Here is a 27,526-nt window from a genome sequence, read left to right on the forward strand (position 1 = left end):
ATGTCTTCATTGGAAAAGTGTCTGTTCATATCTTCTGCCCATTTTTTGATTTGTTTATTTGTTTCTCGTGTATTGAGTCTGAGAAGTTCTTTGTAGATCTTGGATACCAGTCCTTTATCTGTAGTGTCATTTGCAAATATATTCTCCCATTCCGTGGGCTGCCTCTTAGTTTTTCTGACTGTTTCCTTGGCTGTGCAGAAACTTTTAATCTTGATGAAGTCCCATAAATTCATTTTATCTTTTGTTTCTCTTGCCTTTGGGGATGTGTCATGAAAAAGGTTGCTTTGGCCGATGTCGTAGAGGTTATTGCCTATGTTCTCCTCTAGAATTTTGATGGATTCCTGTCTCACATCGAGGTCTTTCATCCATTTGGAGTTTATTTTTGTGTATGGTGTGAGATAGTGGTCAAGTTTCATTCTCTTGCATGTAGCTGTCCAATTTTCCCAGCACCATTTATTGAAGAGACTGCCTTTTTCCCACCGGATGTTTTTTCCTGCTTTATCAAATATTAGTTGCCCAAAGAGCCGAGGGTCCATTTCTGGGCTCTCTATTCTGTTCCATTGGTCTATGTGTCTGTTTTTGTGCCAGTACCATGCTGTCTTTGTGATCACAGCTTTGTAGTACAGCTCGAAATCCGGCATTGTGATGCCCCCAGCTTTGTTTTTCCTTTGCAACAGTTCCTTGGAGATTCGGGGCCTTTTCTGTTTCCATACAAATTTAAGGACTGTTTGTTCCAGTTCTTTGAAAAATGTCCTTGGTATTTTGATCGGGATAGCATTGAAAGTGTAGATTGCTCTGGGTAGCATGGACATTTTAACTATGTTAATTCTTCCGATCCATGAGCATGGAATATCTTTCCATCTTTTTATGTCTTCCTCAATGTCTTTCAAGAGTGATTTATAGTTTCTAGAATATAGGTCCTTTACGTCTCTGGTTAAGTTAATTCCAAGGTAACGTATGGTTTTTGGTGCTATTGTAAATGGGATGGATTCCCTAATTTCTCTTTCTTCGGTCTCGTTATTCGTGTATAGAAATGCAACTGATTTCTGAGCATTGATTTTGTATCCTGCCACGTTACTGAATTGCTCTATAACTTCTAATAGTTTGGGAGTGGCTTCTTTTGGGTTTTCCATCTAGAGTATCATGTCATCTGCGAAGAGAGACATTTTGACTTCTTCTTTGCCAATTTGAATACCTTTGATCCCATTTTGTCGTCTGATTGCTGTTGCAAGGACTTCTAGTACTATGTTGAATAATAGTGGCGAGAGTGGGCATCCTTGTCGTGTTCCTGATCTTAAGGGAAAGGCTTCCAGCTTTTCCCCATTGAGAATAATATTTGCAGTAGGCTTTTCATAGATGGCTTTTATGAGATTGAGAAATGTACCTTCTATTCCTACACTCTGAAGGGTTTTAATCAGGAAAGGATGCTGTATTTTGTCAAATGCTTTTTCGGCATCGATTGAGAGGATCATATGGTTCCTGAGTCTTTTCTTGTTGATATGATGTATCACGCTGATTGATTTGCGAATATTGAACCACGCTTGCATCCCAGGTATGAATCCCACTTGATCGTGATGGATAATCCTTTTAATGTATTGTTGGATTCTATTAGCAAGTATCTTGTTGAGGATTTTGGCGTCCATATTCATTAGGGAAATCGGTCTGTAATTCTCCTTTTTGATGGGGTCTTTGCCTGGTTTGGGGATCAAGGTAATATTGGCCTCATAGAATGAGTTTGGTAGCTTTCCTTCTGTTTCTATTTTTTGAAATAGCTTTAGGAGAATAGGTATTATTTCTTCTTTGAATGTTTCGTAGAATTCCCCAGGAAAACCGTCCGGGCCTGGAGTTTTGTTATTTGGAAGGTTGTTTATCACTGACTCAATTTCTTCATAATTAATTGGCCTGTTTAAGGAATCAATTTCTTCCGGTTTCAATCTTGGTAGTTTATAGGTTTCCAGGAAGGATACCATCTCTTCCAGATTGCTTAGTTTATTGGCATATAGCTGTTGATAAAAATTTCTAATAATCCTTCCAATTTCAATGGTGCTCGTCGTGACCTCTCCTTTTTCATTCATAATTTTAATAATCTGGGTCCTTTCTCTTTTCTTTTGGATAAGTCTTGCCAGTGGTCTGTCAATTTTATTGATTCCTCAAAGAACCAGCTTCTAGTCCTGTTGATCTGCTCTACTGTACTTCTGGTTTCTGCTTGATTGATTTCAGCTCTAATTTTGGTCAACTGCTTCCTCGTGCGTGGATTAGGCCTGTCCCTCTGTTGCTGTTCCAGCTTCTTGAGGTGAGAATATAAAAACTGCATTTTAGATTTTTCTATTCTTTTGAGTGAGGCTTGGATGGCTATGTATTTCCCCCTTAGGACTGCCTTTGCAGTATCCCATAGGTTTTGGACTGTTGTATTTTCATTCTCATTGGTCTCCATAAATTGTTTAATTTGATTTTTGATTTCCTGGTTTATCGAGTCATTCCTGAGCAGGATGGTTCTTAGTCTCCAAGTGTTTGGTTTCTTCCAAATTTTTCCTTGTGGTTGAGTTCCAATTTCAGAGCATTGTGGTCTGAGAATATGCAGGGGATAATTTCAATCTTTTGGTATCGGTTGAGACCTGTTTTGTGTCCCAGAACATGGTCTATTCTTGAGAATGTTCCATGGGCATTAGAATAGAATGAGTATTCTTTGGTTCTGGGGTGTAGTGTTCTATATATATCTATGAGGTCCAACTCGTCGAGTATGGCATTCAAAGCCTTTGATTCTTTGCTTAGTTTTTGCCAGGGTGTTCTGTCTATTTCTGATAGTGGAGTGTTGAGGTCCCCTACTATTAATGTATTTTTATCTATGTGTCTCTTTATTCTGGTTAAGAGTTGGCTTGTGTATCTTGCTGCTCCCCTGTTGGGGGCATATATATTTATAATTGTCATATCCACTTGTTGAATACTTCCCTTAAGAATAATATAGTGCCCTTCTGCATCTCTAACTATAGTCTGTAGTTTAAAATCCAATTTATCTGATATGAGAATTGCTACCCCAGCTTTCTTTTGAGGTCCATTTGCGTGAAAGATGGTACTCCATCCCCTTACTCTCAGTCTGAATGCATCTTTGGGTTTGAAATGAGTCTCTTGTAGACAGCAAATGGATGGGTCATTTCTTTTTATCCAATCTGCAACCCTGTGGCGCTTTATGGGATGGTTCAAACCATTTACATTAAGACTGATTACTGAGAGATATGATTTTAATGTTGCCATGTTGCCAGTAAAGTCTTTGTTTGTATTGGCTGTGACTTTCTGTTCTGTATCACTCTTGGGGCCTTTTTACTTTTATAGAACCCCCCGTAATATCTCCTGTAGGGCTGGTTTCGTGGTTACAAAATTGGTTAGTGACTGGCGATTCTGAAATGTCTTTATTTCTCCATCAATTCTGAATGAGAGCCTTGCTGGATAAAGGATCCTTGGCTGCATGTTTTTCTCTGAAAGAGCTTTAAATATGCTCCCCCAACCCTTTCTCTCATTCCAGGTCTGTGTAGACAGGTCTGACGTAATTCTGATGCTTTTGCCTTGGTACGTGAGAAATTTCTTTGCCCTGGCCACTTTCAATACTGTATCCTTGCATCTAATATTTGCGAATTTCACTATGACGTGACGTGGCGTAGGTTTGTCATGGTTGAGCTTGGGAGGGGTCCTCTCTGCCTCTTGGACACGAATGTTTGTTTCCCTTGCTAGATTAGGGAAGTTTTCAGCTACAATTTGTTCAAATATCTCTTCTAGACCTCTGTTTTTCTCCACCCCCTCGGGGATGCCGATGATTCTAACATTGGATCGTTTCATTGAGTCAGTAATCTCCCGTAACCTACATTCGTGGGCGTGGATTTTTTTAAGACCATCTTCTATTTTCATTTTTTCCTCTATTAACCCATCCTCCAATTCACTAACCCGTTCCTCTGCTTCTGCGACCCTGGCCGTCAGAGCCTCTAGTTTTGCCTGCATTTGGCTCATAGAATTTTTAATTTCTGTCAGATTCGCTCTCATTTCTGTCCTTAGGGATTCTATATTCTCAGTAACCTTTTCGTTAATAGTTTTTTCAATTCTACTCATCATTTTGACCATCGTTACTCTGAATTCCATTTCTGATAATTTGGTTACATCCATATCCATTATTTCTGTGGCAGAGGCCACAGACTCACTGTCTTTTCTTTGCTGGGGGGGGCTTCTCCTTCTTGTCATTCTGATGAAGAGAGGTTGCGGGGTTTCCAGAGCCCAAATTATTGACTGGGTCCCAGGCCGTGCCCCTTGTTTTATAGGGATCTTAGGGATGTGGGCTTCTTCTTTAAAGATTTTATTTATTTATTTATTTATGTGGCAGCCAACCAGCGAGAGAGGGAACAGAAGCAGGGGAGTGGGAGAGGAAGAAGCAGGCTCCCAGCGGAGGAGCCCGATGAGGGACTCCTTTCCGGAACGCCGGGATCACGCCCTAAGCCGAAGGCAGGCGCTCAATGACGGCGCCACCCCGGCGCCTCGGGTTGTGGGCTTCTTGATTTTTCAGCCTGCCTTCTGGGGGAGGGGCCTGCCGCGCCGATACTCAGGCAACCCTGTTTGGGTAGAGTCTCGGTGTCCCCTGCGAAGGGGGATGGGGTTGGGCACTCCCTGAGCCGGTATTTCCAGGCTTTTGTTCTCTGGCGGCTTTCCCTGGTGGTTTGCTGTGCCTCTTCTGAGAGTCAGAGCAGCAGCGGCCGAATTTCAGCCTCTGTCACAGAACAGAGGGATTGCGGCCCGTTCTCTACTAATGTTCTGGCCACTTTAACTCTGTTTCTGTTGGTGATGCTCAGCCCTGCAGCGTCCCGGGATGTGCGCCCCACACCCGGCGTCCCAGCCCTCACTTCCAGGGCCGGCGTCTCTGTCCTTTGTGTTTCTAATGCCGCCAGCCGCCAGCCGCCCCGCGCGCGCTCCCGGATCTCCCGGTCTCAGTCTGGATCCAGTGAGCGCACCGGGATTCCGGTGATCCGCGAGATGCCTGGTGGCGCGTGCACCCGGCTCACGGTCTCAGTCTGCTGTTTTGCGGGTGCCGACCTCGAGCCCGCCAGCTCCCCCGTGCAAGTGGCTGCCGCTTCCCGGCGCCAGAACACGGCGGCTCCCTCCCCCTTCCGTTTATCTTCCGATATCTGTGCACGGTTTCATGGCTCCCCGCTTCGTACCTCAATATTCAGCGCTGGAGATGTTCATTTGTAGAGATCCAGATGCGTCTTCCTGCGTCTCAGGCTGGTTCCGTGGTTGTTTAGGCTGGTCTGGTACCTATCCAGCTCGACTCGGAGGACCGGCTGAAAACGGTGTCTCCTACTGCTCCGCCATCTTAACTCCCCATCGCCAGTACTCAGACTTCTTGGGTGTTCAGAAAAATTTGATATTTATCTAGCTGTGTTCAAGGGATAAGGTAAGCCTAGGATCCTCCTATTACTCTGCCATCTTTGCTCCAAAACCAGAAGTTTTTAATTTTAATAAAGTCCAGATTATCCATCATTTCTTAAAAGGATCGTACCTTTGGTGTTATAGCTAAAAAGTCATTGCCATACCCAAGGTCATCTACGTTTTTTCTTGTTATCTTCTAAAAGTTTTACAGTTTTGCATTCTACATTCAGATCTGTGATTCATTTTGAATTCATTTTGTGAAGGATGTAAGGTCTGTGTCTGGATTGATTGATCTATTTATTTTGCATGTAGATGTCCTGTTGTCCCAGCACCATTTGTTGAAAAGACTATCTTTGCTCCATTGTATTATCTTTATTCTTTTTGTCAAAGATTAGTTGATTATATTTATGTGGGCCTACTTCTGGGCTCCCTATTCTGTTTCACTGATCTGTCTATTCTTTCCCCAGTACCACTGCATCTTGATTACTATAGCTTTATAGTAGGTCTAGAAGACAGGTAGAGTCAGTCCTCCAACTTTGTTCCTCTCCTTCAATATTGTGTTGGCTATTATCAACACATATTGACTATTCATATAAGCTCTAGAATCAGTTTGTTGATATCCATAAAATAACTTGTAGGGATTTTGACTGAGATTACATTAAATCTATTGATCAAGTTGTGAAGACTTGACATCTTGACAATATTGAGTCTTCTTATCCCGGAACATGGAATAACTCTCCATTTATTTAGTTCTTCTTTGATTTCTTTCATCGAAGTTTTATAGTTTTCTTCCTATAGATCTTGTATATATCTTATTGGATCTATACCTAAATATTGCATTTTTTATGGTAATGTAAATGGAACTGTATTTTTAATTTTAAATCCCGCTTGTTGCTGGTATATAGGAAAGCAATGGACTTTTGTATATTAACCTCGTATCCTACAGCCTTATTATAATCACTTATTGGTTCCAGTTTTTTTAGTCCTTTTTTCCCCTGATTTTCTACATAGATAAACATAGCATCTGTTAACAAAGACAGATTTCTTCCTTCCCAATCCATATAACCTTTAGTTCCTTTTCTTGTCTTATTGCATTAGCTACGACTTCTATGATGTTGAAAAGGAGGGGTGAGAGGGGACATCTTTGCCTTGTTCCTGATCTTAGTGGAAAAGCTTTGCATTTCTCATCATTAAGTATGCTGTAGGTTTTGTATATGTTCTTCATCAAGTTGAGGAAGTTTCCTTCTATTTCTAGTTTACTCAGAGTTTTTATCATCAACAGTATTGGATATTGTCAAATACTTTTTCTGCCTCTATTAACATGATCATGTGATTTTTCTTGTTTAGCCTGCTAACATGATGGATTACACTAATTGATTTCCAAATGCTGAACCAGCCTTGCACCAGCCTGGTCATGGGGTGTATTTCTTTTTATACACTGTTGGATTTGATTTGCTAATATTCTGTTGAGGATTTTTGTGCCTATGTTCATTGATCTGCCATTTTCTTTTAATGTCTTTGTCTGATTTTGGTTTTAGAATAATGCTGGCCTCATAAAGTTAGAAAGCATTCCCTCTCCTTCTATTATCTAAAAGAGATTGTAGAGAATGGTATTATTTCTTCTTTAAATGTTCAGTAGAATTCACTGGCAGACACATCTGAGTCTGGTGCTTTAGGTTTTGGAAGGTTATTAATTATTGATTTAATTTCTTTAATATATATAGGTCTATTCACATTGTCTATTTCTTCTTGTGTGAGTTCTGACAAAACTCTTTATCCTAAAATATCTTGAATTATTTTGTGTCTTTCAAGTAATTATTTTCTTTAAAAAAAAGATTTTATTTATCAGAGAGAAAGCAGAGTGAGAAAGAGAGCATGAGTGGGGTGGGGGAGGGGCAGAGGGCGAGGGAGAAGCAGGCTCCCTGCTGAGGAGGGGGCCCAGGCTCAATCCCAGGATCATGAACCAAGCCAAAGCCAGATGCTTAACCAACTGAGCCACTCAGGTGCCCCTCAAGTAATTAGTCTTTTTATCTAGGTTATCAAATTTGCAGGCATAGTTATTCCTTTATGTTTTTAATGTGAATAGAACCTGTAGTGATGTTCTTTCTTTCATTTCTGATATTAGTAAGTTGTGTTCTCTCTTTTTTTTCAGTTATCCTGGCTAGACATAGTGATCTTGTTGAAGAACCAGCTCTTGGTTTTGTTGATTTTTTTCTACTGATTTTCTTGATCAATTCCATTGATTTATGCTCTCCTTATTATTTCCTTTCTTTTGCTTGCTTTGGATTTAATTTGCTCTTCTTTTTCTAGTTTCCTAAGGTGAAAGCTTAAATGATTAGTTTTAGTTCTTCTTTTCTAATACATGAATTCAATGCTATAAATTTCCCTCTAAGCACTGCTTTCAATGTACCCCACAAATTTTGATAAACTGTATTGTCATTTTCATGAAGTTCAAAATATTTTTTAATTTCTGTTGAGATTTCTTCTTTCTCCCTTGTGTTATTTAGAAATGTATCATTTAATCTCTACATATTCAGGAATTCTCTGTTATCCTTCTGTTATTAATTTCTAGTTTAGCTCCACTGTGGTCTGACAGCAGACATTGTATAATTTCTATTTTTTCACATTTGTTAAATTGTGTTTTATGGCCCAGAATGTAGTCTATCATGGTGAATGTTCTATGTGAACTTGAGAAGAATGTGTATTCTGCAGTCGTTAGATGAAGTAGTCTGTAGATATCAATTATATCCAGTTGACTGATGGTGTTGTTGAGTTCACCTAGGGCCTTACTGATTTGCTGCCTGATAGATGTGTCCATTTCTGCTGGAAGGGTGTTAAAGTCTCCAACTATGATAATGGATTCATCCATTTCTCCTTGTAATTCTATTAGTTTTTGCCTTACGTAGTTTGACCTTCTGTTTTTAGGTGCATACACATGAAAGAATGTATGTCTTTATGGAGAACTGAGATTTTTATTATTATATAATGCTTCTCTTTATCCCCAATAATCTTCCTTGCTTTGAAGTCTGCTCTGTTTGAAATAATTAGTATAACTATTGCAGCTTTCTTTTAATTAGAGCTGGCATAATGTATTTTTCTCCACTCATTTACTTTTAATCTATAGGTGTCTCGGGGCACCTGGCTGGCTCAGTCAATAGGACATGCAACTCTTAGATCTTGGGGTTGTGAGTTCAAGACCCATATTGGGCATACAGTGTACATTAAAAAAAAAGGGGGGGGGACACATTACGGGGCGCCTGGCTGGCTCAGTTGGTGGGGCTTGTGACTCTTCAGCTCAGGGTTGTGAGTTCAAGCCCCACACTGGGTGTAGATATTATTTAAAAATAAAACCTTAAAAAAAATCTATATGTGTCTTTATATTTAAAGTGGGTTTCTTTAAAAAGAGAGAGAAAGAACAAGAAATAGACTCTTAACTATAGAGAACAAACTGATAGTTACCAGAGGGGAGGTAGCTGGGACAGGGGGCGGGGTGGGGGGGGGGGGATGGGTGAAATAGGTGATTGGGGGTTAAACTGTAAATTTATCATGCTGAACGATGAGTAATGTATAAAACTGTTGAATCACTATATTGTACACCTGAAACTAATATAACATTGTATGTTAACTATACTGGAAATAAAATTTAAAAACTTAATAAAAAAAATAAGGTGGATTTCTTATTGACAAAGTATAGTTGGTTCTTGTTTTTTTGATCTATCTTGACTGTATCTGTCTTTTAATTGGTACATTTAGACCACTGATGGTCAAAGTGATTATTGATATATTTGGATTAATGTCTACTATATTTGTTACCATTTTCTATTTGTTGTCCTTGTTTTTTGTTTCTATTTTTTCTTCTACCATTTTTCTGCTTTTTGTGGTTTTAGTTGAACATTTTATATAATTTCATTTTATCTTTTTTTAAGTATTATCAGTTATTAAGTATTATCAGTTACACTTCCTTTTTTGCTTTTTTTAATTGTTGCTCCAGAGCTTGCAATATGCATTCAAAACTAATCCAAGTCCACTTTCAAATAACACTGTATTGCTTCATGGGTAGTGTACCTACCTTATATAATAACAAAAAAATCCTAATTCTTCCCTTCCATCTCTTTATCATTGCTGTCATTCATTTTACTTATATATAAGCATACATAAGCATACATACACACACACACACACACACACACACACACACACAGAGTTGACCCTTGAACAACACAGGTTTTAATTGCATGGATTCACCTATACATGGATTTTTTTCATAAATACAGTACAGTGCTGTAAATGTATTTTCTCTTATGATTTTCTTAACATTTTTTCTCTAGCTTACTGTATTGTAAAAAAATATAGTATATAAATATAGTAACATACAAAACATGTATGTGTTAATCAACTGTTTATATTATTGGTAAGGCTTCCAGTCAACAGTAGGCTACGAGTAAGTTAAGTTTTGAGGGAGTCAAAATTATGCATGGATTTTCTAATATGTGAGGATGAGTGCCCCTAACTCCCATATTTTCAAGAGTCAACTCTGTGTGTATCAACTGTATATATGTTTCCAAACACATTGTTGCTATCATTTTGAACAGTCAACTGCTGCATTAAAAAAATAAAACTTTTCATTTTACCTTCATTTATTCCATCTTTTCTTTATGCAGATTCAAGCTTCTGACCTTTATTATTTTCCTTTTCTCTAAAGAACTTCTTTAAACATTTCTTGTAAGGCAGGTCTAATGGCAACAGATTTCCTCAATTTTTGTTTGTCTGAAAAAGTTTTTATTTCTCCTTCACTTTTGAAGGTAATTTCATAGGATACAGAATTCTAGGTTGATTTTTTTTTCTCTCAACACTTTAAATTTTCACTTCTTTCTTGCTCACATGATTTCTGAGAAGTCAGAAGTAATTCTCATCTTTGTTCCTCTAGAAGTAAGGTATTTTTGTCCTCTAGATTCTGTCAAAATGTCTTCTTTATCTTGATTTTCTTTAGTTTGAATATGATATGCCTCAGTGTACTCTTTTGGCATTTATCCTGCTTGGTGTTCTCTGGGCTTCTTAACTCTGTAGTTCAGTGTCTGACATTAATTTGGGGAAATCCTCAGTCATTATTGTTTCAAATATGCCTTCTGTTCCTTTCTCTCTTTCTTCATCTGGTATTTCCATTACACATTTATTATATTTTTGTAGTTGTCCACAGTTCTTGGATATTCTGTTCCTTTTTTCAGTGTTTGTGTCTTTATTCTGTTTTCCAGTTTTATAGCTTTCTGTAGTTATATCTTCTAGCTCCAAAATTCTTTCTTAAGCTGTGTCCAGCGTCCTAATGAGCCCACTAACGGCATTCCTCATTTCTGTTACAGCATTTTTTATTTTAGCATTTTTTTTAGTTAAGATTTCCTTTTCTCTGCTTACATTGTCTATCTGATCTTGCATGCTATCCCCTTTATCCATTAAAGTCCCTTAGCATATTAATCATAGTTGTTTCGAATTCCTGATCTGATAATTTATCTGCCATGTCTGGTTCTAATGCTTATGCTGTCTCTTCAAATTGTGTTTTTTGCCTTTCAGTATGCCTTTTAATTTATTTCTTAACTGCTACACATAATGTACTGGGTAAGAAGAACTACAGTAAATAGGCCTTTAGTAATGTGTTGGTGAGGTGGGGAGGAGGGGGAAGATAAGTGTTCTATTGTCCTATGATTATGTCTCAGTCTTTTGGTGAGCCTATGCATATGGACTGTGAATTTCTTAAGTGTTTCTCAGTTTTTTCTCCCCCCGCCCAGGTGAGGCAGGATGGCTAGAGGAGGCTAGAATTGTACATTTTCCTTCCCCCAGGTCAGTTAGGCTCTAATAATAGCCAGCAGGTTAGGCTCTGATTATCTAGTTTCTCCTTATAGCTGACCTTGTTAAGAACAGTGCTCTCGCATATTTCAAAATGGTTCCCTTTCCACTCCCCCTACCAGAAGCACGAGGGGATATTTTTCCAATATTTACTGTGAGAACCTAGTTGAGATCCTGGAGGTAAATCTCACAAAATTGTGGGAGCCTCAATGACTAGGTCCCTCTAGAATTTTAATTTTCAGAGCCTCCAGCAATTCTTCAATTATTGTTCAGGTTTTCTTACCTGGACTTGGTTTCTGGAGTGGTTTCCACTCATGAATCTCTGGGATTCTGGGAAGCCATACCTTCTTGTAACCTGACTCTCTAATCTTAGGGAAGCAGTTTGCCCTGAATCCTCCCCTTTCTTACAGATCCAAGAAAAGTTGTTGCTTTTTCAGTTTGTTCAGCTTTTTACGTGTTGTTAGCAACTGCCAAGCTCCTTACATGTGGAACTAAAAACCACCACTGAACTTTTTAAAAGTACTAACTTTTTATCCTTTTCACCAAGATGCTTACATGAATCCAAAGGAAAGACTCCAACAGCTAACCATGAAAGGGTATGGCTGGAGAAGGCCAGCTGGTCCCCAGACAAGTCTATCCCTGCTAACATAAAGTGGATTATCCTCACTGCTCAGAAATTCAACCCTGCCGGAATTCCAGAGTTGACTTCATTCAGGAATACTGACTAATTCTTTAAAAACTTCTAAGAAAGACAGAGAGTATCTAAGATGTCAACTGTTATGGTTTAATTCTTATAGGGAATCTCTCATATCACATTTAGAGAAGAAGAGGCTTAGTGTTCATCACTGTAGACCTTGGAACTCCCCACAATTAAACAACTTTTAGACCTGATGTAATTATTAGCTCCAAAGTGGGTGATCCAGTAAGCCTGCTTTTAAAGAATTATCAAAGGTATCTATAGGGATCTACCAATCTCATATGTTCCCCTTTTCTCATACAGAGCATTTCACTGAAAACAAGGCTGCAGCTGTCCCCGAGTAAAGTGACACCACACAAAGTTGCTCTCTTTGGGGGGAGGGCAAGAAATCTATTCTCCATCTATATAAGAGCCAAAGGTATCCACACATAGTCTTAAAAAATCAGAGGAGAGGGCTGCCTGGGTGGCTCAGTCGGTTAAGCGTCAGCCTTCAGCTCAGATCGTGATCTTGGGATTGAGCCCCGTGTCAGGCTCCCTGCTCAGTGGAGAGTCTGCACACCCCGCACCCTCCACCGCCGCCCTGCTCATGCATTAATAAATAAATAATCTTTAAAAATGAATCAATAAATTATCAGAGAATTGGATCATAACAGGCACTTATCTTAAGGATTACAGACATTTGATAACATATATTCTATTCATAAAATGCTGTATCATTAGGGTACCCTTTAAATGCTTGTTTGAAAGCCAAGCCCTATCTAAATTTCTGCTCAGAAATCCGAGACCTTAAAAAAGGTTTCTTTTCCTGATCATTTCATTTTTTTCTCTTATACACACATTAAGTTATACTGACACAGGAAACAGTATAGCCCTAAACAAGACTGGAGAACTGCACATTCATCCCAGATTCGGGGATGTTCTTTACTTCTCTCTCACCTTGGTCCACTCCTCTGTGGGACAGAAACCATGTTCTATTGATCTTTGTATATTAAATTACCTTGTGTAGATTAGATGATTATTAAATTATGAAATTCCAGTACTCAAAAACTATTTCATAACTGATTAGTTTTCTCGATAAAATTGTTGAAGAGCTGTTGCCAAATAACTATGTGTTTCAGGGAAGCAAAAGAGGATATTTAAAGCATTTTTTAACTTTTCTTTTTACCATAATGCATAATAAGAAAAACATTTTACATTATAATCATTACATATGAACATATATATATGTTAATAACATATTTGTTATAACATATTTGCTAATAACAGAAGTTATTAGCAAAAAGACAATTTACCCTCAATGTATCTCATGCTTTTGGTTATTTTCTATTTCATTTTCTAAAATGCTGTTCATGACCCACTAAAATATGTCATGACTTTCTAATGATTTGTGATCCAGAATTTGAAAAATGTTGATTTAGAGAACTATCTTCTGGAAACAAATATGGGAACAAATAATAACTAGAAAAAAAAGTTGTAAAATAATGGTTACTTACTTGGTTGCTGCAAAAACAACATTGAATGGCATCTGTTGATGAAATGGAAGGAAAGGCCTGGTGAAGAAAGAAGAACACAAACGTGTGGGATTTTTACATTGTGTGCTCTCTGGGCTTTATTCCAACCCTCATAGTAGTCCCTTAAAATCAGTGAGCTTGAATATCCCATATTGGTAATCCTCAAACCTGGACAAACACAAAATCACTGGAGAGTGGGGAGATTTTTGTTTAAAACGCAAATTACCAAGTCTAGCCCAGGAGACCCAGTAGATTTAAGGTCGTGCTAATGAACCTGCATTTGTACCAACCATTCCAATATTTTGCCTGCAGATGGTAAACAAGTCACACTTTCAAAAGCAGGGCCTCATGCCTGGGCTTCAGCGGGTCATGAGCTCCCAGCAACTTCTACAGTTCCCTGAGACATTCTGAAATTCTCAATGATTTAGTTTTAAAAACTACCCCCATAAAGTTTAGGAGTTGAGTATACTATGTTGACAATTTAACAGTTCTCTAAAAAGTCAGCATTATAAAACTTCTCTAAGGAAGTTGCTCACAAACAACAATGTGGATTACAAATTTCCTTTCTCATGGAAGCTTATGTACATATGGCATCGAGACCATTTTTCTAACCACACAAGACCTATAGGGAGATCCTCATTTTATTCTAATCTGACTATATGACTATCACATGAGTATTGATCACAAATGAAGCAAAGTGAAACTTTCGACCGTGTTGGTTTTGGCAATATTCACACAAACACAGTGAATGTCGCCTATTTGTCTGCTTGTAACAATTTCTCATGTGCTACAACTGTCACGATGTCTCTGCTGTATCTCATTTGATTTGATGACATTTTGTTCTCAAATATACATTCTTATTTACAACTAGCATCTCTGAAGTTAGGCAGATTTAGCTAGAATCCCAGATCTGCCACTAGCCAACTTAAGAGGCTTCAAGCAATTTATTTTTCTTCTCTTGGTCTCAGCTTCCTTACTGATAAATAGGGATAATAGATCTTATTCTACATTTCTGTTGTAAAAATTGATTATATAGGGGCACCTCGGTGGCTGACTTGGTAGAGCATGCAATTCTTGATCTCAGGGTTGTGAGTTTGACCCCCATGTTATTTTTATTTTAAAAATAAATTTTTATTAAATTTAAATTAAATATTAAAATTTAAATTTTTATTTTAAAAACAAAATCTAAAAAAAATTGATTATATATATAAAGCACTTAAACTGGTACCTGACACACTGCATGCACTCAAAACTGATAGCTGCTATCATTATCACAAAGATATTATCATAAAGATAAAAATAATATCAGGGCTCATTTTCATTAGTAATTACTTTTTACCTTTCAAAATATTTATAGCGATTCCGGCCAGTAATTTCAGGATCTTCATAAGCCTCTTTAGCCATCTGAAAAGATGTATCAGTTCTAAAATGAAGCAGGAAAACATTATTAAAGTCTAACATGTCATTTCCAAATATAATTTATATTTCATATTTTTATGTCTATAAAGTAGGAGATGCACAGGGTATCTGAGACTGAGAGCCAAGTCTTCTATAACATGCACCTGACTGACCTACATCTCAGACTAGATAATAATTAGTTTCCCTGAGCCAGGAAACCAGGAGCTAACAACAGGAAGTAAGAGTAAGAAAAGAGTAGATTTATGAAATCTCACCTACAAAAATGCACACTTTCAATTAATAGTACATTGGAATAACAGAGTTTCAAGAGACAACTTTTTATGTCCAAGCTGAAAGGTAGCTTTTTTCTTTTAATTTACTAGGCATGACTTGTAAATAATTAAAAGAATAAAGAATGCAAGAGACTTGTCTCTGAAGGTGCTTTGGCTGCAAATCTCCAAATATATATGCATATATATTTAGATACTAGCAGAAGGGTATAGCTGCAATTTCTAAGATGGATCAAAGAAACAGATTCAATCACCTCTACCTCTACGTTTGGTGGCAAACTGTCATTTAATATATGTATTCACTCCAAGCTTCTGAGAATATCTACTAACCTATAAACCCATAACCATTGCCCCTGAATCAGGCCCGTTTTGGTTAGAGGGTTTAAGAGAGAGAATTTGGGGTCAATTGATCTAGGTGTAACATCGCAATTGTACTTTTAAAAAAATGCAGAATAAAAAATCTTAAGAAGAAAAATGCTTTCATTACAAACATGCGTAGCAGCTGAAGCTACCTGACACTTACATGGCAAGCTGCCCGAGGGCTTCTCTGTGTTTCTCCTCCTGTCCTTTCCATTCCCGGCAGATGAATGGTGGGACAGGGTCTGCCTTGCTCCGATACAGAGAATATCTTGGGTAATGGATCAGATTACTGAACATGGCTCTAAACCTGGGAACTTTTCTCTAATATTAGGACAGGGAGATAGGGAGGAAAAGGACAAAATTTTACCATCAGATGTTCTAGAGCATTTTATTTATTACTGTAAATTTTGAAAGGTACAAACCAGTGTATGTAGCATAGAAAGAAGGGTAATTGTACATGCATAGAATATCTCTAGAAAGATACCCAAGAAACTGATGATAATGGATGATTATGAGAAGGGGGCTGAGGGTTAGAATTTGTTTCATACTATATATGTTTTTGTACTACTTGAATTCTTTTAACACAGGCATATATAACGTTTCCCACTGAAATAAATTAGGTTATAATGAGTCCTTTATTCACTATTAGTTAATTAATCTCCACACTGGGCTACAAGTATCGAGATGTCTTATGCCCTAGTAATCATGGCAGAGTAATTCCTGCAGAATATAAAATCCACTGGAGATCTCATGATTAGTCGATCTGATTAGCGTGGTTAGCAAAACTAGATGGTTCAAGTTCATTAGGCTACCTTAGTAATTGAATTAGACCTACCAGTCTCTTTCGAATCAGGTTAGCTTGGATATTTGCCTGTGTGTGGTCTTTCTCACTTGACACAATAAACAATGGATCTGCAAAATAAACAATAAGTGGTACAAGGAACGGAATATATCTAGACTGAGAATAATGACAAAATAATGTTACTTCTTAATTGGAAAACAAATTACAAGATTTAGATATTGCCTAACTCTACGACAGCTCATTGCCCTGTTAATCTACCACCAGTGAGAGTCTGTAAGATGCAGTTTCCTCTGTGTATTCCAAAGTCAGGTTATCGAATTGGAAGGCACGAAGTAGGCCTGATATGTTCTCAAGCACCAGGGCCTAAACACACCGTCTTTTCTCTCCTATGAACAAACCACTTTCTGGGTCTGGGTAGCCCAGGAAATACTCTAAGATGAGAAACCCTATATACACTAACTACACCCATTTGCAAGTGAAAAAAATAACACATTGGGGCACTACCTCCCATATTCAGTACAAGGGAAATATACACACTCTTAACAATATGTCACCTCAGAATTGATAAACATAGTAAGAAAATGTCATTCTCTAATAATAAATAAATAAAATCAGCTATAATTCACTCCTTAAATTTAGAAGGATGTTGATGATGGGACTGTTTTTTCTCCAAAGTTCAACAAAAGAATGCCCTATTATTGTAAGTATGGGCTTATTAGGTATATCTTTAAGGCAATGAAGAATATTTATGATTGATTATACCATCCCTTAAAATTAAACAATATATTAAATTCATAAGCAACCTCCAGATAGCGACTTGATTTCCGAAATAGATATCTCTTGAGAAACAAATACCCTGACCAACTAGTATAGATGACTTGGCAACATATTTCTTCACAGAAATTAATAATTGTTATTGTGATTTACAAGTAATTTAAATTTAATTTAATTTAGATAATGTGAGTCAATTCCTAGAGTCTAATAATTCCTCAGTTACCCAACAAAAATAGTATATTGGATGCAGACATTTAATATTCTCCCCAAGGTTGAAAAACTACAAGAGGTTCAGTTCTCTTTCACTCAAGAAAGATTTATTGACAGGTTACTATGTTCAAGGTGCCTGGAACATATCGAGAAAAAGATAAAGATCCCTGACTTCATGAGAGAGACAATAAACAACACAACAAATTAGCATATTATATAATATGTTAGAGGATAGTAAGTGCTACTAAAAAAAGTGGGGAAAGAGCAGGTAAGGGAGATTGGGTTGCAATTTTACACAGGGTAGTCAGGGCAGGCCAGGCCTCATTGAGGGGTGACTTTTTTTTTTAAGATTTTATTTATTTATTTGACACAGAGGGAGAGAAAGAAAGACAGAGAGAGAAAGCAGGGGGAGCAGCAGAGGGAGAGGGAGAAGCAGGCTACCTACTGAGCAGGGAGTCCGAGGTGGGGCTCGATCCCAGGACCCTGGGATCATGACCTGAGCGGAAGGCAGACAGTTAACCTGACTGAGCCACTCAGGCACCCCAAGGGGTGACATTTAAGGAGACTTGCAAGTGGAGAGTTAATTACACAGTCATCTGAAGGAAGAGCATTTGAAGCAGAGGAAATAGCTAGAGCAAAGGCTCTAGGATGGCAGCATGCCTGACATGTTTGAAGAACAGCAGAGACCAACAGGATTGAAAGAGTGAGAGGCAAAATATGGTAGATAAAAGGTCAGGCAAGTTACCAGGAGCCTAGATCACATGGGGCTTTGTGGACCACTGAAAAGACTTTGGTTTTTAATCTGAGCTGGGAAACCGTTGCAAGATTTTGAGACAAGATGTGACAAAATCTGACTTACATTTTAAAATGTTCACTGTAGGGGCTCCTGGGTGGCTCAGTTGGTTAAGCATCCAACTCCTGGTTTCAGCTCAGGTCATGATCTCAGCGTTGTGGGACTGAGCCCCGCATAGGGCTCTGTGCTCAGCGTGGAGTTTGCTTGGGATTCTCCCCCATTCCCTCTCCCCTTCCCGTCTGCTCCTCTGCCCCTCTGCCCACTCACTCATGTGTGGCTGCCCAGTAAAGAACAGACTGCATGGAAACAATGGAAAAGACAGGGAGACCTATTAGGAGGCTCATACAGTGAGCCTAGAGAAGAGATGATAGTGATGGCAACGGAAGTGACAAATTGGGGCAGGATTCTAGATATATTTTTAAGGTGGGACAGAGAGGACTTATTAATGGATTGGAATGGTGTGTGTCAGAGAGAGAGAGAGACAAGACAATGATGGTTCCAGGATTTTTGGACTTAGCAACTAAAGCATGCAGTTGGTATCAACTGACACAGGAAAGCCTGTGGTGGAGCAGGTTTGTAGGGAAAACATGAAAAGCATGCCCTAGGTGTCTATTATATGTCCAAGTGGAGAAATGAAGTAGGCAATTTGATATAAGAATCCAGAGTTCGGGAGAGAAGTCTGGACCAGTGATGTGAATTTGGGAATCATCACTTTTAGATACACTCTTCTTTAGCAGCAGCACCCAAATTCACACCTATGATTCAAGTTGAGAAGTGATGAAACTGGGCTGATTAAGAATGATGGGGCCAGATTTTGTGGCCCCAAATTACAGGCTAGTGAATTAAAGGCTGAATGAATGCACCTGTTTAAAGGGAAGACGGCTATAGCTTCAACATGTCAGATATATTGGGAATAGTATGGGACAAAGGGAAATTTTTTTAAAGATTATTTATTAGAGAGAGAGAGTGTAAGCAGGGGGAGAGGCAGGGAGAGGGAGAAGCAGAGCTGAAGGCAGAGGCTTAACTGACTGAGCCACCCAGGCGCCCCCAAAGGAAAATTTCTATTCATACTCTTAAGTAATTTAAAAGATGTTACTGGGTCTACAGTTCCAACTGTGTTGTTCATCTTAAATGAGTTTAGGCTGCATTTCCCCTAAATCTGAATAATAAATTATAAACCATTCTCTTCTTCCCATAAGGCGTACAAAGACAGGCTATCTATAGAAACATTCCTGCCGCCTATAGAAGATAATGACACAATACTGTGTGACTTAGGACTACACATTCTGCAACATACCCTACAACTGTGATCATAATCAGTGCTCAAAAGGCAATATAAGGACCTCTGAGATGCCCAGGTAATACGACTCACCAGGTATCACCTGCTTATTCCTAGACAGGTATTAAGTGCTTTATGTGCAATATTCCATTCAATCCTCACAAAAACCCAATGAGGTAGGCACTAGGCCTTCTTTTCATAGGGGAGGAAACTGAGGCTTCAAGAAGTTAGCCACTTACTGACAGTTCGAATTTCAACTCTGATCCTTCTGGCTTCCAGGCCTAAAATTATTGAAACCCCATGAATTTTATGGGTGAGAGTTTCCCACGGAAACCATGAGAAAGCCCTTCAGCCAATGTGCCCATACTGTAGAAACTGTTCTAGCAAGCCTAGGAAGTTGTCACAACCAAGTAATCATGAGAGAGAGGAAGTGCATTAAGCCCCAAAACAGAAGGATTACTTTTCGGCAAAAGTATAATAATTGCATATTCTGGGTAAAAAGAAAAGAGGAAAGAGCTTATGGTAAACCTAGAAAGCATTTTGAAAACATTTTTGGAAACTAGGAAAACTATACCATATATTTCAAAGGCTTTCATTATCAGCAGTGTAGCTACTAACCAATGTACAGACTCAGGAAAGTGACAACATACGGCGGTCACTTCGAGAGGCGCTTGGGAGATACAAAGCATTCACCAAAAGACTGAGTAAAATACAAAATGGTATATAAATGAGGTAAAATCTATTAAGAAAATGATGTTAACCTAAAGTACCAAAAAAATGTAAGGTATCTGAATTCATCTTAATTGCTAGAGTGATCAGAAGAGTAAAGATTACATTTAATGAAGATGCCCAAAGCTTCTTAGAGGAGCAAAAGCCTTGCAGACAATTAATTCTGGGAAAAGCCCACTGGGTTTGAGGGGTGGGGGTGGGGGAAGTGTGAAAAAGCTGGAAAGGTGTTCATGCGTGCACCACTGACCACCACACTGACCCCACCACAGTTTTGTCAGGATGGAGGGTGGAAATCGGACCCAAGCCAGTCAATTCACTGGCTTGTCAACAACCTATCTTATTTCTCTCCTCAATTTTCAGCTAAGATACACGAGGACTCTATACGATTGGTGATAAGCTTTAGGATGAGAGGTCATGTAGACTGTCACCCCAGTCCCAGTCAGAGTAAGAGAAATCCATAAAGAAGTGGCTTTCTGTTAGATGGAAGAAGGAAACATATGTGCAGCAAAAAGCAAGGGTTAGAGTTGCCAGATAAAATATAGGGTGCCCAGTTAAATTTAAATTTCATATAGGCAATGAATAACTTTTTATATAAATAGACCCCAAATATTGCATGGGGCTAAAAATTTATACTAAAATATTATTCGCTATTTATTTTAAATTCAAATTTAACTGTGCATCCTGTATTTTTACTTGCTAAATCTGACAGCCTACACAATGCAAAAAACCATAAGGGCCAAGAAATCACACAGAAGGGCCCCACATCTTAGTTCTGACCTTCCCTGACTTGATTCTACTTTTTCCTGGCTATACTATGCTTCCTGTCCACTGATAGCTGTGAGACTGCCTGTTTTATTGGGACAATCCAAACTTTATTTGTTCTATTTTGATTAAGTTTCTGTTCCTTGAAAGAACATGGAAACATTTAGCAATCTCTCTGCAAAAAAAAAAAGAAAGAGAGAGAGAGAGAGAGAGAGATTTTTAATGATAAAAGAGACAAGAAGCTTGATAAATTCTTTGCCTGTCTTTACTGAAGAGGTCTATCCAATTCCCAAATTAACTTTGAAACAAACACAGTGATGGTAAACACAGTTTACCTGACTTATTTTACAAGATGAAGCCAAGAGTGAAAAAAGAAAACCATGGGTCATAATAAGTAAGCAATCATTACATAGCCTCTACACCAGGAAATGGGTAACCTGTGGACTCCCATCCAATCCCCAGATGATCCTGGGAATCCTAGAGAAGATACCACATGGTTAAAAGCAATGCAAGGTTCAGGTGAAGAGCATGAGACTGATGAGGGCAAAATTAGAAAAAAAAAATCATGCTTAACTGATTAAAATTCTTATAATAGTAAACTCAAAATCCAGTAAACATTTATGAAGTACCTAGCATATGTATCCACACTGGAATAGGCGCTGAGAAGGCTGCAAAACTGTATAAAACAAGTACCTAAAGAACTCAAGGAACTTCAGGTCCAGTAAAAGAGACAGAAATAAACAGACAAGCAGGGCATTAAAACAGACTGGGCCTGCCTTTATTGATCCCAAAGAATCCAGTGGACCTAGTTTATAAGCAATGCTTTGATGCGTAACAATAAGTTAAAAAATAAAACAAAACTGAAAACAAAGGTGAGATAAACTGCCACTTCTTTATCTACAAAGCCAAATTTGGAGTTGCCCAGGTAATGGGAGCGGGAAGGTCTTTTTTGTTGGGCACTTTACACAGTTTGAACGTGGGAATGTTGAGGGAATCTCCAAGTCTGCAAATCATTGCATACTTTTCTGGATAAGAAAACACCGGTAACAGGTTTCAGGAAGACTGCTTAAGGCTGTGCAAATGATCAGGAAAAGACGGTGGCGAACAGTAAGGCGATCCCGCGCCGTGTTCGGAGACGCTGAGCGCACCTCGGGCTTCCGACGCGCGCGGAGAGCACCGCCACCTGGGGAGCTCGGAGCTGCTCCCACCCAACAAAGGATAACCGCGGACAAGGGATCCGTCCTGAGGCTCGTGTTCCGTTCACCGCGCCCCTGGCCCTGCCACCGTCCCGAAGCCCACCTAGCCCAGGAGTCAAAAACCCCGGAGGGAGGTCTGGTGCCACCCTTACCGTACAGAAAATCATACGGTCGACTGGAGGAGACGTTGCCCCGGGCCCCAGACCTCACCCCGCACCGGGTCTGAGACACCTGCGGGTTGGCCTGGGGCTCCTCAATAGTCACCACATGGCTCATGGTGTCGCCTCTTCTCTCCGGCCAGCCGGGGACCAACTAGGGACGCCTAGCTGCAGTGTGCACCGTGGCTATGGTAACCTTCTCCCAAGTGCCGGTATAAGGGGCGGGGCTTGAAACGGAAGGGGCGGGGCTGGCGTGGGAGAGGACAAATAGGGTCAGGAAAAGGGCGGGGTGCGGCTAGGCTGTGGAGAGGAAGGATTTGGCGGGTAAAGAGAAGCTCCGCAGTGCGTGAGGGGCGTGTGGGGCTCGAGGGAAGAAAGATCGAAAAGAAGGGCAGGCTTGAGGAGGGGAGGCTGCTGGGGTGGGGTAAGACGTCCTCGCTTCCCACTACACTCCCAAAACTGCCGTGCGCCTTCAGCCGCCCACCCTGGGTCGGCTCCCGGAGAGCCGGTGTCTGCTGCTCAAATCCAGCAGCGATTTGGCAATTACAGTTCTCAGCTCTTTCGGAAATCCCCGGGAAGTCTCAGAACCTTCTAGAATAATTGGGGGTCTTTCATTTTGGACATCCCCTTTCCGCGGGACTTGTTCTGCTTTTTAAAGCTATTAAAGAAGATTTTAAACATAGGCAAAAGTGAATCCATTTTTAATAACCCTCACGTACCCACCACCAAGAATCAACAATTAACATTTTGTATCTAGTTTCATCCCCTCCCACGCTCTGTGCTTGAGTATTTTGAAACATATCCCAGACATTATTTTACCCTTAAATTAATGTGCATCTCAAACTGATACGGATTTTTTTTAACTTCACCATTATCACATCTAACAATAATTCCTTCATGTCATCTAATACTCAGTGCCTATTCGAATTAACCTTGTTAAAGCCGAAACGTCATTTAATAGTTTTTTTTCCTATCAAAAGATTAAAAAAAAAAAAAAAACCTTCACATTGCATTTTGGTATAGCTCTTAAGTCTTTTAACAGTAGATTTCTAATACTTTCAAGGATTTTATTACCTGGGATTCTTCTATAAAAAAAATTTTTTTTGAGGGGCCTGGGTGGCTCAGTGGAAGGGTCTGCCTTCAGCTCAGGTCACGATCCTGGAGTCCTTGGATCAAGTCCTGGATTGGACTCCCTGCTCAACCGGGAGTCAGCTTCTCCCTCTGCCCCTCATCCAGCCAGTGCTCTCTCTCTCTCTCAAATAAATAAATAAAATCTCAAAAAAAAAAAAAAAAAAAAAAACTTTCACCAACTCATTGGTTATCCTGAAATACCTGTATCCTAGAAGAAAGACTGGATAAATGTTGTGGTTTTTCATTTTAATTATAAAATTTCAGAGTAATGAATTGGTGCCCTAGCAATCTCCAGTGTTAACCAGTAAGGTTTTGTTTGTTTAGTATCATTAGGAATGCATACATTTTACAAAGCTGATGTGTTTTAATCCATTATTGTTATTTATGATACTCAAATGATCCCGTTAGGCTAGTGGCACATCTTAGAGTTGACTTCTTTGTCCTTTTGATGTGATCCATAGACACTTATTGAATAAGCGTCCTGGCTGTCTACACCTCTTTCCGCACATACTCCTGGTTTTGTTTACTCCTAAACTTCTTGGGGGTTTTGCAAACCAGCCATATGCTTTGTCACTCCCTAGCCCTTGTTTGAGCTGATTTCTTTGCCTAAAATGCCTTTTCCTATTTATGCATCCCAACTAATTTAGGTATCCTTGAAGATTCGGTGCTAACTTTACTACCTTTAGGTAGTTTCCTCAAATCCACCAAATAGAGCGAGGCTTCATTCTTTCTTCCAATGGTATAGTAGCACCGATAGCATGGACCACCTTGAATTAGTAATTGTTTGCAACTCTGCCCCACACAACTGTGAGTTCATTGTGGGCACGGGCCCTCACATGAATATTTTGTATCTCTGAAGTTCCTGATAAATGAAAACTTAATAACATGATTCCTAAATTAATAAATCCATCTGTTTATTAAACAAATTTACTATCTGCTATAAAATAGGTATTGAAGATTCTGAGATAATTTGTGCAGCTTATTGAACGATGGAAAAAACAGATACAGAAACAAAATACAATGTTATGATAATATTTTTCTGTCTGTGGGCATGCTACATTTCCCACTTTCTGTCCCTTCTTCCCAGAATGCTCCTCATCCCTGTCCTGCATCTTCTCACTGCTGACTCCTCAACATTTGAGTTCTCAGCTAAAATGTTCCCTCCTCAGAAAGACTTCTCCTCAATGAATCACATAAATTATCTTCAGTAGCCAACAGCCAGCCCCTTCCATAAATACATTGGAAGACATTAACCCATAGAATATGTCAAACGCAATGAGATATATGTGACTATGTGATTGTCTTATATAGACAGTACAGGCCATTCTACTGGAGTTGTTCACTCTCTCCCTTGCATGGAGGAAGCAAGTGGCCATGTTGGGGAACCCCACATAGTAAGGAACAGAGCCTCTTGAAGCTGAGGGCAGCTTCCAACCCACAGTAAAAAACCAAAACCCTCAATCCTACAACTCAAGAAACTGAACTCTGCCAACAACCTGAGTGAGATTGAAAGCATATCCTTCCTCATTAGAACCTCAGACAAGATCACAGTCTCACCCAATATCTTCATTGCAGTCTTGTGAGACCCTAATCAGAGGAGTTACTTAAGCCGTGCCTAGATTCCTAACTATAAAAACTGAGATAATAAACGTGTATCACCGCTAGGTTTTTGGTAATGCTACACAGCAAGAAATAATGTGCAGTCTTTATGAAATTACATTGTGTCTTGCGGTTTACTTGTAACTTTGATATTGTAGAGGGGTTCTAGTTAATAAAAAAATCACTAAAGTTGAAGTTATACTTTGCCATGTTGGAAGACAGTTGGCCATGTTTCTGCTTGTCTTGTAAGGGGGATGCTCTCTGCCCTTGTTCCTTTGTGCAGGAAACAACCTTGGACAAAGGGAGATAGTATACACCTCTACAGCAAAGGGCAGGTTTGCTTAGAGCTTTAGAAGTCAGTCTCCTGGGTGCCTGCATGGCTCAGTAGGTTAAACGTCTGCCTTTAGCTCAGGTCATGACCCCAGAGTCCTGGGAGAGCCCTACATTGGTCTCGCTGCTCAGTGGGGAATCTGCTTCTCCCTATGCCCCTCACCCCACTCATGCTCTCGCGTTCGTGCTCTCTCAAATAAATGAAAACCTTAAAAAAGAAAAAAAATGTCAGTCTCCCTTTGAGCAAAGGGCAGACATTCTTACTGCCCATTATTAAAGATTTGGGTTTCCTAAGCTCACTACTTTTTTTCCTGTAATGCAACCCAGTGTGTATGCAGATGTCATTTGGCCTTCTTCACATCACCCTGCGGAAACTGAGGCTCCGCAAACTGACACAAAAATGCTGATACATTGCTGCTAGGGCTGTAAGTAATAAATCATCCTATATCTCTGACCTATCAGTTTGCGGCTCTACTAGCATTCATGGGACTGTGGTAGGCAAATAGGGTAAAGTTTCAGACCCTTCAGAATTCTTGAAAAGCCATAGAGCATGATATACAGCACATATTTACCTGCAGAAATTGGAAAGCTTTTTTTCCCCCAGGCAGAAATGTAAATACTATACAAAATTACGTCTGAACTTATTAACTAGGGAAGTGAGAATTCAAGCCTTGTAATTCTTCCCTCTCAGCATATGGTGTCACTCCTCTACCAACATCCACTTCCTACCCTTACTTGGTAAAGTCTCCACACCTGGAAATTAGTTAGGCATAAAAAATAGCTAAGTACTTTCATCATGGTGGGATTTTAGAAAGTATTTCCTTAGTTGTTGCTTGTTACATTACCAGAGCTGTCACCCACAGAATGATTGCTTGGTGCCATTCATTCCATTCAGTACCACACCATAACATATTCACTGTACTATAAGAAAGTCCATTACAGTCACCATTTCAACTCTTGCTGCCCATTAATAAAGCAATTACAATAGCAATAGCAAAGAGCCCCACAGGCTTAAAATAGTAAAATATTGTTGGTTAGAATCAGAATTGGCAAGTAAGAACTTGATATGAAAGGTACTAATCAAACCAGCCTCAGAGTTGCCTCTGTAAAACAGATAGTTGAATCTAATCCTTTATTATTTAGTTTTCACATGCCACCTACTCTCAATTTAATCTCCAGTGACAGCTCTAAAATTGTCATGTTTTTCTTGGGGGAAGTGGGTTTTTGAGATTTTTCTTGGGGGAGAATGGGAAACACTAAATGTCACTGTTTTATACTCCTACTTTTCCTTTAAGAGTAAGGCCATCCTGTTGCTGGGTGAACCGGGGAGACCCTGGTTCCTGAGCCATTGACCCAGCCAGACCTGAAGGAGTTGCCGAAGGTTCTTGGTCTCGTCACAAGAAGGAATTCAAGGACCAACATGCAGCACGGTGGATGAGTAACAGAAGCAGGAAAGTTTATTAAGGCAAAAAGTACCCTGTAGAGATACGAGAGCAAGAATGATAGCAAGAGCAATGTGTGACCTGGGGGTTCCGTTTCTATCTTTTATTGACTGTAATTAACTGAGAGACAAAATATTTATTACTTGGGGTGGGAAGCAGTGTTTCACACTTTTTCTTCCTAATTTGGTCAGGGGTTTCCTGTCATGGCGTCCACCATCTTGAGCCTGTCTGGTTGGATCTGGCTTCTCGCAGAATGCTGCTGGGACAGGCCTCTGATTTTCCCAATAGCTGGCCATGACTTCCTCAGTGCTGGGCTCCAGGTATCCTGTTAGAACCTAACTCACCGCCTACTCTAACAATCCCACGAGTCTAAAGACACCGAGTAAGAAAGTAAAGAATGGTCTTTATGCAAAAATCAATCATTAACCTTAAAGCTTACCTCTTCATAAATGAAAAGAAGAAAAAGCAACCTACATGTGTAGGGTAACTGTACCATTCTGAAACAAGAGGAGAGGTAAGTAGCTGGATATAAATAACTAAGTATTTCACTTTGGAAAGGATTATCTTTTGGTCTTTTTTTCAAGGGCAGTAGAATATTCCATCCCAAAGAAGCAGTTGTTGGAAGGGTTTTAAACATCACGGTAGCTCAACTGATGAGTCACCGATCTCTACTCCTGAAACCAACAATACACTATATGTTAATTAATTGAATTTAAATAAAATAAAATAAAATATTTTTAAAAAGTCACAGTGCTCAGGGAGGAAACTAAGAGCTTGCTAATATCTGGAACACAGCCTGTTAAAGGAAGTGGGGGCAGGAC

General features: G+C 39.4%; 1 protein-coding gene across 1 annotated transcript in view; it reads right to left on the reverse strand.

Annotated features, from left to right (window-relative positions):
• Positions 1-22,411, reverse strand: part of CFAP91 (cilia and flagella associated protein 91) — a 97,003-nt gene extending 74,592 nt beyond the window's left edge. Inside the window, exons 1-5 of the mRNA XM_026494163.4 lie at positions 22,198-22,411; positions 16,336-16,412; positions 15,664-15,821; positions 14,792-14,875; positions 13,435-13,491 (exon numbers count right to left, since the gene is read on the reverse strand). Coding sequence (XP_026349948.2) covers positions 13,435-13,491; positions 14,792-14,875; positions 15,664-15,821; positions 16,336-16,412; positions 22,198-22,321 — 500 coding nt within the window. The 5' untranslated portion in view covers positions 22,322-22,411. The remainder of the gene's footprint in view (positions 1-13,434; positions 13,492-14,791; positions 14,876-15,663; positions 15,822-16,335; positions 16,413-22,197) is intronic.
• Positions 22,412-27,526: the final 5,115 nt, after the last annotated feature.

Source organism: Ursus arctos, unplaced genomic scaffold (assembly GCF_023065955.2).
Source record: "Ursus arctos isolate Adak ecotype North America unplaced genomic scaffold, UrsArc2.0 scaffold_4, whole genome shotgun sequence".
Classification (NCBI taxonomy): Eukaryota; Metazoa; Chordata; class Mammalia; order Carnivora; family Ursidae; genus Ursus; species Ursus arctos.